Raw genomic sequence first — 12077 nt, forward strand, 5'->3', positions numbered from 1 at the left:
GTGATTCCAGGGAGAAATCAGGAGCAAGCCCCTCTGCTCCTGTCCTCCCTGCTTTCCTTTAACTTTCTCCCCTCAGAGATGAAGAGGATTCCACTGCCTTCATTCCAAAAATCCACCATTTTCTAAAGGCCCAGCACTCCCCCTATCTACTACATTCAGAATCTAACCATGACCACTCTCCCTCCACCAAAAATCCCCAAAGCAACCACCTGCCCCAAGCTCTCACTTATGGCAGCTCTCTCTGGACTCCTCACCTGCACCAGCGCTTTGCAGGAGTACCAAGAAAACATCAGACCTCACTCACACCTCCCTACTCCTAGTCGCCAACCCAGCCAACTAAAGTAGATGGGTTTCAGTGGAGTGGGTAAGGGAGGAGTCTTTCAATTCACCATCTATACAGAATTCATATAAACTATTTTTGAAATTTAATAAATAAAACCCTCCATGAGAAATAAAGCTTTATCCAATCCTTAGGGGGGGAAAAGGCTATACTTAGAGAAAATAAAGTCATTTATACATATTAACATAGCAGTATAAAATTATTAACATTGTAGAGCTCATATACCTTTCTCTAGTTCCACTGGGAAAAGTTCCAGCTTCTCTACACGCTTTTCAAGTTCATACTCGGCTGAAGCAGCCACAGGGTCAACTTCATCATTTCTCCTGTCATAGTCTTCATTGGAGTATGTGCTGAAGACCTATAGTAAGATATCAACAAAAAGATGAAAATCCAGAAAAGACAGTTTTCTTGATTAAAAAAAAAATCTGCTACATATCCAAACTACGTAAGTTAAAAATTTTGTACGAAGAGTTTCTTCTAAACAACTGTTTTGTCATAAAATCAACTGAGATATTAAGGAAAACTGAATCAGAATAAAGTTAACTTACTAATTTAAAAAATGTACCACTTTTAATAATTTGAGACAACATTAGCCACAGAATACATTATATGGTTAGCAACATTTATCACTTTTTATAGAATCAGAGTATACCATATTAGCTGCAATAAAATTAAGGTAAAGCATCTGAGGCTACTGAAGCAAATACCCACACTGAACCCATTTCATGCTATGACCTCTACAAGCCCTGATGCTGCAGTGTGCTGGTACTAGAATTATATTTCAAACACAGAATCATTGAAACTGACTTCTATTCTGTACTGGGCTGTGTTAAGCTCTCATTTGTCATCTCTCATTTTACTTCCATGTAGGTATAAATTAAATCCTCACTGAACCTTTTAATGAAATGACTATCAAAATATTGCTCAAGAGCTGCAGAACAAACAGGATATTGGTAGCTCTTTCTTTCTGACCTAAATCATTCAAAAGATTACTAAATGTGGTCTTCAGATGTAGCTGTAAGAAAATTATTGCCCTTCTTTCTGCTGAAATATTTGTTTTATTTGAAAAGTAACTGGAAATAGGTACACAATCCCTCACTTAATACACTGAAGAATATTTTTTAAAAAGAAATGTATAATTCATCAAGCCTAATTAATTTGCATGATGAAAACTGACATTTTCAATTAAATTCAACAGTTATGAAGTATCTAGACTGGGCCTGACAAAACTTTGCCATGTCCTCCAAAATCTTAAAATCTAGGAGTAGTTTTTTTAAAAATATACATTAAAAAGTGATAATAAAAATGTCAATAGAAAGCAGGACAGAAGGTCAGAGATGAAAGAAATTAAGTCTATTGCCTATAAAGCTGGCCCTGCTAGTCCAGATGTGCTTTACATTCATATTATTGGAAAACTGGCAACTGTTACATGCTGTATACGGTAACCTATAAACCAGAAATACATACTGCATACAAAGAAACAGATGTAGTGTGGTTCCTAATTCTACATACTTCTCAAAATCGTGTCATTTATAGGTTTTGTACCAGAATGCATAACTGTTTTTCTTCCTGACTTTCAACATGTTTTCATAGCCTTGTACCATTCACTTGGTCTCTATCACATTTCTCCAACACAATAAACATTTCTGCATCAAAATGAACACTTCTAAACTATGGGGTTTGTACCTTTTAAATTAATCTTTTCATAAAATATGCTTCCTATGCCCCTTCCACAGAACCTTCCAATATTTTTCTTAAATTGTCAGGTTTATGACTTTCTCTTAGACAGCCTTTTTGATCTTTCACTTCCCTTATATGTTTTGGTAATCACTTATTTATTCATTCATCAAAAATTTACAAAGAATCAACTCTATGCCAGACATTGTGCTAGACACTGAAGAAGGCACAGTTTCAAGTAGCTCACAGCTCAGTAGGGACATAGAAATCAAAATAAACTAAAATATATGTGATAACTGATATAAACAAAGGAATATACCAAGTAATTTTTTTATTGTCATGAATTTCATGGAGGGGAAAATATTTGAGTTGAATCCTAAATAAACAAGGATTCACATATTCAAATGTAGAAGAGGTGGAATGTATATTTCAAATATAAGACGCTAGAAAAAAATCTATATCTGTATCTTTTGGGAAACATCGACAGTTGAGTGGACCACAGTGCAGCATGCCTAGGGGAGCAAACTTTAACAACACACAAAAAAAGTTACTTGGATCTGGAACGTACATGTCCTGGAAACTATCGGCAGAGATGACTGGAAATTATTCCATTGACATTTGCCACTTGTCTACTTCTGCTAATAGGTTCAAGTATATGATTGCTAAACAAGGATTCAAACGATATTCATACTGGAACATAACTCAATTTTGCTACCAACTTAATGTATGAATAAAAAAATGTGTGTATACATACACATGTATATATGTATATATGTGTGTTTGTGTGTATACACACACATCTGCTATCAAATGTCCTTCCCCAATCAGTCTGGTTTATAAAGTCCATTTGGGGATATCCAGAAATTAAATAAAACAAACAGAAAACTAACTATATGACTACATATTGGAAAACAGTACTTTAAATAATGTTTGAGGCATGTAGCAATCAGATGACCATATCACCATTTAACTCTGTAGAGAAGAAATAACGTAATATACTTTTCATCTTCAGCTTGTTCATAGTCTGGTAAATTATGTGGGCACATAGGTAAAACCTATAAATACATGAAACAGAAAAGCCAGAATTCATTATTTGCAAATTAAGCTTTTGTTTACCTGGAGAATCCAAGAGGTTAAACAGAAAAACTGTTAGAACAAACAAGAGTTCAGTGAAAACAGAATTTCAAAACTACCAAAAAAGCCCATAATAGCTTTAGAAAATATAACAGAAAATATCAGAAATTATAAAATACTCAAGAATTGCTGATTATAAATGTGCAAGGATATCCTTTATCTATAAAACTTAACTGAAAATTTCAAAAAGCCTTGAATAAGTGTAATGCCATACTATGTTATTGGATTAAAATCCTTAATATTGTAAAAACCTCTATGATCCTAAATTACTGTAAATGTCTCTTTGCCCCAGTTTAATTTATGAATTCAGGGCAATCAAAATTAAAATCCCACTAACATTTTTCATGGAAACTAACAAGCTGCTTGCAAACAAGGAATAAGGATGAAAATAGACCCTATCAGATACCAAAACATACAATAAAACTTCGTTTATTAAGGCAGTGCAGTTTTCCCCAAGATAGATCTATTTTTGTACTCTATTCTGTTTCACTCCTCTACTTTTTTATTCAAATTAGCTTAGGTGGTCTATTCAATAAATAGTAGGGAAAGAATGAGATAGCCATATGAAAAAAGATTCCTATTTCATATGATTAACAAAAAGTAAAACTTAACATTGGTTAAGGACAAAAATTATAAACTATTAAACTTCTAAAAGAAAATATGGGACAATGTTTAACAGGCTAGAGAGGACATTCCCAAAAAGCCGTAGATCCTAGAAATCCTAAAGAAAATGAATAAACTATTTGATTAAAAATTAATGCTAAAAGCTTCTAGGTAACAAAATATACCATAATGAAATTTCAAAACAAGTCAAATATTAGAATATATTGCCAAATATCAAAATGAAATATGAATATGCATAATATAAAAAGGGTTTTATCAACTTAAACAACTACATCTGTAAGTAGGGGAAAGAAAACTGAGAATTCAACAGACATATTAATGTTCAATAAATGATGTAAAGATGCTCAACTTCATTAAAAATTAAGCAAATTTAAGAAGGAAATACTATATATTCACCCATAGGATGATTTTTTTTTAAAAAAAGACTGCAACATCCAGTGTTTGTGAGGATATAGGAAAAAGAATACACTTGGAAAAGCAGGAATAAGCTCGCAATTTGAGAATAGCTATCAAGATTTTAAATGTAAATGCCTTTGATCCAATAACACTATACCTAGGTATTTATAGAGATACTTGCAGGTGTGCACAGATACCTGTGCAAGGAAATTCATTACAGAACTATTTATAATAGTCTAAGATGGAAAATTACCTAAATGTTCAATGATAGAGAAAATGTCTTACTAAATTATAATATATACAAATATGTAATTTCATGCAATGATTTAAAAGATCTATCTCTGCTGACATGAAAGGCTCTGAAATACATATATTATTTAACCAAAAAAGCACATGGCAGATATACCTATTATCTACTGATATATCCTTTTGTATCTATTTATATATTTCTATATATACATATATAGGTATAAATATGTTCTCAATTGGTATGATCCTAACTTTAAATTAAATACCTCCTAAATTCTCTAGTTATGTAGCTCTTGTTAAATTGTAAAACCACCTAAGCCTCAGTTTCATTATTCACAAAATGGCTATAATAATAATAATACCTACCACATAAAGTTGCTGCAAGAATGAAATGAGATAGTCCAAATAATCATGCTGGGTTCAATGTCAGGGGAGGGAAAGCTGTCCCAGGGTAATATGAGAGATAACAATATTGTCCCAGATACCTACACTCATCTCATATTCTCATTTATAAATAAGTTTTGAATATTTCATCCACTATGATGCTTAATGCCCTTGGAACAAAAATCTGCAAGACTAATTTAGTATTATAATGTAGACTGGCCTGCCAAAATCCCTACTTGTGTCCAGAGCAATACAGTATCATTACATAATGGCTCATCATCTGCTGCCAGGCTTTGTTTTGCCTTGACCAGGTAGAACCTCAGAGGTGAAAGGAAAATTGACCTAGGTAAAGACTTCCCCTTTCATCAATATGGTCATGACTCTTTCAGTATTCTTATAATAGTTCTATCATTTTTATTTATATTACCATAACTGCTCTACAAATATATATGAATAGTTAATTACAAAATAATAATCAGAGCTCCATCATGATACCCCTGCAATGCAAAAATGCAAAAAACTAAAGGCCAACAGCATCCTGGGTCCTAATATTCAACGCCATTCAAGATATGAACATATATATTTAGTTCAGTCACCTGCACATTGTTCCTGCTTTATTTCACTGAGAAAAGCAAACAAAAGGATGTTTAAGTTTAAGACTTCTTGTTTCAGAGCCAAGAAGTGATATTCTATTCCTTGATCAAAGGAAACAAAACAAGACCATATCCCTTGCTTTGCAGCAGAGGCAGGCTTTTAGGGATAACAAGTTTACAAATACAGTTAGCAATGACATTTCTGACCCAGCGACCCAAGGCTATGAAAAACAAATAAAGTTAAAATTAGCTTATAAGATTTCAACTAGAATCATTCTTTTTCACATTTCTGGTAGTTTGAGCTCCAACACTTTTTCAAAACAACAGCAACATTTTTTTCAACAATAAGGAAAAAAAAACTTATTTCCTTTACTTCCTTATGACATATTTTCTTTAATCAATTCAGATCAAAATGAATTCAGGATTTTCTGTAAATACTGACTGGAAGGAATCTCCCACAAGCTTCCACAAGGTCTCAGTTCCGCCTGTCATCTGGGTTCTGCTGCACCTCCTGACGCATCAAAGATGGAAAATGCTGCAGGTTCTTGCAAGCCGTGTTTCAGATGATGGCTTAGCACAGCATGCTCCTGGAGATTAGTCATGCGTTCACATGCTTCCACGAACTGGCCTCACTTATCACAAGCCTCCTTGGCAGAACTCTAACTCACCTTCACATAAGACTCTCAACTGAAACTAAGAGAAAACATGGAGAAGACAGTCCATATCTTAAAGTTTTAAAAACAAATCTGGCGATAAACCATCCTAAGAAAGGAGGATCCTGACAGCCTCAGAACAATGTATAAAACTTCAGTTTCCTTTTCGTCCCTCACTGATTTATGATATAAGAATTATAGTTTCTTGATTGCCTGTGTGCCAGGGAGTATGTTAGGTTCTTCTTGCAAATTGACATAAGCCAAACTGAAGTGCACAATTATCAGGCATTTGGGGGGTAAGCGTTGGCAATCTCCAAAGATTCTAAATAAGTGAGAGCTTTCTGCTGCATATAAACACATTGATGGGCAGGAGGATGGGAAAAAAAGACCCACAGCTCTATCTTGCACGCTCAGTAAAGTCTCAGATTTCTGTCCTTTAGTTACTCTGACAAGTAACCTGCATGGAGGTATACTTAAAGCAACTGTGACAATATTCCACAGTAGGATGTGTCTAATTTTCTAACCAGATCCCTCGACGGAACCCTACATTTCAGAAAACAGGACCAAATGAGAACTAGAGTTAGGTGTTACTCTAAAAGCTTAGCTTGCTTGACTCAAAGTCCATTTACATAAAATATTTCTAAAACCAATCCATATATTTTCAACATTACGCGTTTCACCAATTATTTGTAACATGCCCAACATTAATAAACCTTCCTATTTAAAGTATGCATCTCTGGAATGTAGACTTCTAATTAGGGACTTTCAAATACTAATCCTAGAGTGAAGATTCATGATTGTTATACCTAGAATGCTAACTAAAGGCTCCTAAAACAAAGTTATACATGTATACTATATTTGTATTTATATTAAATTAGATTTATTTTAAGGAATCAGCTCATGTGATCATAGAGGCTGACAAGTCCAAAATCTACAGAGTAGGAGGCTGGAGACCCAGGGAATAGTTGCTGTTGGAGTTCAAGTCCAAAGGATTCTCTCTGCTTCAGGGGAGGTCAGTCTTTTACTATTAAGGCCTTCAACTGGTTGGATGAGTCCCACCCACATTACAGAGGGCAATTTGCTTTATACTCAAAGTCTACCAATTTCAATGTTAATCTCACTCAAAAACACCCTCACAAAAACATCTAAAATACTGTGTGACCAAATATCTGGCCACCATGGCCTAGCCAAGTTGACACACAAAATTAACCATCACAAAGGCCTTAAAATAGAATATTCTCTGGCTCCAAAAACGAGTCTTTTGACATCTGATGAAGATAATCGTATCTAGATAGTGTCTCTCTTACATCATTGGAGTGTTGTAAATTTTTTTATCCCCAGATATTCATAGAATGTACACAAAACCCATGCTAAAATCAAACATACATTTTTATATTATCAATGGCACCAATCACTTCATACTTGTAGATTACCAACAACCAAATATGAAGGATGCAAACTCTTCAAATTTAGAATAGCTGTGGTTGACTCTGTAGAAAGATAAATGCAAGGAAACTTTTTATGAAAGTACATTTTAAGATAAGTAGAGTTTTATCAAGGTAACATATACAGAAATTATCAATGAAATAAAAATATTAGAAGGTCCTGTATCTCTTCATTTTGACAAAATAGAATTCAATTATAATTAGCACATTTACCCGCAAATATATATAGTTTAAGTACTTGAAAAATCTTAAAATTAAGTTTAATATCTCCTTACAAAATCAGTTTATGTCTTTAATGTAATCAGGAAGAAATTCCATCATAAATAGATATAAACTTAGCTCATTCGAAACTTGGACAAATTGTCCAAATTAGTGAGTTTTTCCAGTAGACCGTTTAACAGAAAACTGGGCAATTCCACTGATGTTCATGTTTTTCACTGTATTTTTCAAATTATAATAAACAATTAAACATATCCATGAGAAACCAGCAATGTTCTCTTTCAGCTCAGCCAAACTTTTAGTTTAAACCAGAGACATATGCTTTACAAAACTGACAACTGGTGGCCAGCATGAAATACATTGGTGGCCTTGGTCCTGTTCCCACTGGGCAGGTGTCTCCATCGCAGAAAAAATGAACTAACTGGCACCTTTTTTGGGGGGATAGGGTAATCTCCTTAGAGGAATACCTGACTTCCCATTCACAGAAGTTAATACTCTTGTACATATACAACAGGATGAGTTATGAAGTCAGGGTCTGTTCTAGCATTTGTTTTAGCAGTTGGTATTCACTTATTTTTTTACTACCAGAGCCAGCACTGTGTTTCTAAAAGCCCATGGACGGAGATTATTCTGAACTGTCTAAGTAGGAAAACAGATGGGGGGAGTACTATAGCATGTGTGGTTAAAGGGGAGAAAGGAGGCCAATGACCAAACCAAAGAGGCTGAGAAGAGAAAGACTTCTCTAGGGTATAGAAGTTGCTCAGGTGCAGAAGTTTACACTCCCCCATGCAAAGCTCCCAAGGGTGACTGCACCTCTGATGGGAGGGCTAAGGGGTATCATGAGGACTAAACAGTAAACTCTGAGGTTTTAGGAACCTTGGTTTTAGGAACCCCAGGCCCAAAATTTTGCCTGGAAACAGAGTAAAAGAGCCTTGAAGGGAACTTGACCATCTGTTCAAGAATATCATCAGAAGTAACAGTGCAGGTTAAAAGGAGAAGGACTCCTAACGTAAGGAATTCTGTAAAACTCTCAAAAATTGTGCACTTACCCAGGGTAATGGGAGAAAATGTGAAAACATGGATGAGACTAAATACCAGCAAACAAGTGGGTAAGGATCTCAAGAAGGTTAACTTTAGTACAGCAGAAAAAAGGAATGTGATGTAAAGCATCCTAGTGGTAGGTGAACTAAAATTGATTCCTATCTTTAGATAATAAAATGGGCTGAAGATCAGGCTCAGTACACCTCCTGTGATGGTCTTTTGATATGCCAACTTGACTAGGCTATAGCCCCCAGTTATTTAATCAAACATTAATCTAGGTGTCACTGTAAGGTATTTTGTAGATGTGATTAAAGTCCAAAATCAGTTGACTTTAAGTAAGGGAGATTACCCTAGAAAATCTGGATGAGCCTCATTCAATCAGTTGAAGAGCCTTAAGAGCAGAGTTGAGGCTTCCCGGAGGAAGTAGAAATTCTGCCTTTGGACAGCAGCTTCAGGTCTGTTGCAGAGTTCTACCCTCCCTCTCATCTTGATGGCCTGCCCTAAAGATTTCAGCCTTACATACCCAGCTCCTACATTTGTGTGAGCCAACTGCTTGCAATAAATCTCTTAATATGTACCTTCTACTGGTTCATATTCTCTGGTTGAACTCTGACTGATACACCAACACTCCAAGTATAGGACAAAGTACAGTTATTTGGAGCAGTGTTTCCAAGGTGCTGTGACCTATAAGGGTTGTAAAATCCATCTAGTAGGTCATGAACAGCATTGAGAAAAGTTAAATAGAGAAAAATAGAAAACATCAGTGTTCATTACAATTAGTAAGAGTATTATTATACTCTAAAACTTTCAGTTTGATTTAAACACACACATACACACATGCATGTACCATGTCTTGATGTAAAATGGTTATGATGTAGACGCTAAAAAAACAGTATGCTTAAGCAATAATTTTTTAAAAACTCTAATCCACAGAGAATTCCCATTTAATTTACATTCTATTCTAAAAGTCAAAATAGGCAATACAAGCTTCTCAAACTACTGAGCCTATGAATGATGACAGAAGGTGCAGAAAAAATTACTCTTCACATTTCTTCTCCTTCCTGAGCCATTGATTCTTACTTCAATTTTTTATTGAGCACCAGCTCAGTGGTTGGCACTGTGGTCAGTACTGGGAGCACCTAATCATCTCAGACCTGTGACTGTAACCAGCATAAGAGCTGTAAAAGAGAGGAGGACAGTGCTATGGGAGCACACAGTAGAGGCATCTAAGCCTACCTGAGAGAGAGGGGAGGAGAGGTGTAAGCAAGAAAGGATGAGAGATCTTAAAAGCACAGACTTCAGCCAGCTATGGTTACCATCAGCAAATAATAATAAGTGGGGAAGGGAAGGCATGTGGAAGGCATTCTGGGAGAACGAATAATATGTGCAAGGTAGGAATGAGAGAGAAGAACAGAATTATGGACCAAGAAATAATTCGATCTGGCCAAAGCTGGAGTGGTGAATGAATGGTAAGAGATGGGAAAAAGTATGTAGGGAGAGCTTTGTGACACATGGTTTGTTGTGTGAATAAAATTCATATGCTCTAACCTTGAAAGATAATGGGAGTTTATGAAGAGGGTTAGAGGGGACCAGAATTGGAAGGGGAGATGAGCTAGAAGCTCTAGGAATCCTGTATCTTGACCCCTTTGGGGGGACTAAGTGGGAGCCTAAGTCCTCAAGGTACTAAGAGACTTTCCCCAAAGTGCCCCTGGTGGCACGGCCAGTCATTCACATGACAACAAAAAGGCAGTCAGGGTCATGGGCACGCTGCCCTTGCACAGGGACTGGGAAGCAAAAAGAGCAGAGGCATCATCAGTCTCAGAAGGACCATGAGTAAACCCAGGTACTGGGAGCTGAAGCTCCTCTCCAAGGTCAGCTAAAACAATAGAGGCACGTGAGTGACAACAGCAACAAAAGACTATCTTTAAAGAATTGTCAGGGTGAAACTGTAGAAATCATGCAAGATAAAGGCCTATCTAAAATCCTGCACTTCAGGAGTGTGCTGGTCTCTAGAAGAGAGCATCTATACTTGAGGTTTAACACCTTTTATCAGAATCTATACTTGAGGTTTCACATTATTTTACCAGAGGTCAAATAATAAAAGCAAAGGCTGCACAATTTTCCAAAATCTCCGACAGGTTCAAATGTTGATAGAGCTAAAAAACAAAAACAAACCAAAAAAACTGTTTTAGCAAGCATTTCTACCACCAACTGAGACCTACAGAGCAAACTGAAAATTTTAATTTTTGTAAAGGTCACGAGTAAAATACGCTTAATTTTTGAATTCTGCAAGCTGAGGCCAGACATCACATGGTGGAAAAAACTGAAAAACAAGACCGAAGCACAAATAACCAATTGTTAGGGAATGCATATATACATGAGGACACTGATGCTATGTACAAGGCTGAACTTGTAAACTAAGCCTAGATGCAACAGGAACTTTACTACATTCGGCACAGCTGTGATCCAGTGTTAAAACTAATTATGTTATCCTACAAAGCAGGAAAGACTGCTTTCTTATAAACAAACTGTCCCTTCCATTTAGACTTCTCCAAGAACTATAGTCATATGTAATTGACTGACTCGGGATCATCATTGAAAATGTCAACATAACGTTAAATCTACAAATGGTATCTGTCTCCTTCTTCCCTTATTTATTGGCAAAACCTAAAGGGCAGCTGTGCTTTACAGGAAACAAGACAATGGGCAATCTTTGTCAAAACATGTGGAGGACAGTGCTGTCACATTAATTCTTGGTGTGTTTGAGGTGAAAGCTGCCATCACTTCCATTACCATAGGATTAATGGTCAAAGCTGCGGATCACTGACCCTTGAATCACAGTAACTTTGACCTCATATATCTTGTAATAGAAATGATGACTTTGTAAATACTGTGTTAACCACTATGCTTCTTAAATCAATTGTCTCCACAACCTCAGAAACTGTCCATACAAAAAAAGATGCCAACAAAGCTAAGTGGTAATTTGTTAAAAATAGGTGACTGCTCTGCAAACAGAGAAGAGGGTGCAACAACCACTGCTACCTGGGTCCCTGATTTATGCATAGTCCACACTTCTGGGCCAGTTCAATGCCTTCCTGACACCTCAAAATTAAAGGGGCCCAAGGCAAAACTGTAGTGTCTCACATCCTCTACAACAAACTTGGGAGGCAGGGTTGGGGTGGGGAACAGGAGAGAGAGTGATCTATGAGTGATTTTACATTTCTTCTGCACACCTTTTCTGTGCTTTCCAATTCTGCATAATGACGAAGTATTACTTTCTTATGGGGGTGGAGTGGGAAAGACATTCTAAAAGCCTCCTAAG

At 36.1% G+C, this 12077-nt stretch overlaps 1 protein-coding gene across 6 annotated transcripts in view; it reads right to left on the reverse strand.

The window, feature by feature from the left end:
* PPP1R9A (protein phosphatase 1 regulatory subunit 9A) overlaps positions 1 to 12077 on the reverse strand; it is a gene marked incomplete at both ends in the record, with an annotated part of 293236 nt that overhangs the window by 135504 nt on the left and 145655 nt on the right. For all 6 annotated transcript variants that reach the window (XM_079711711.1, XM_079711710.1, XM_079711708.1 and 3 more), the window contains one exon: positions 566 to 698. In XM_079711711.1, the coding sequence (XP_079567837.1) occupies positions 566 to 698 (133 nt within the window). The remainder of the gene's footprint in view (positions 1 to 565; positions 699 to 12077) is intronic.

Source organism: Hyperoodon ampullatus (genome assembly GCF_949752795.1).
Source record: "Hyperoodon ampullatus genome assembly, chromosome: 9".
Taxonomy (NCBI): domain Eukaryota; kingdom Metazoa; phylum Chordata; class Mammalia; order Artiodactyla; family Ziphiidae; genus Hyperoodon; species Hyperoodon ampullatus.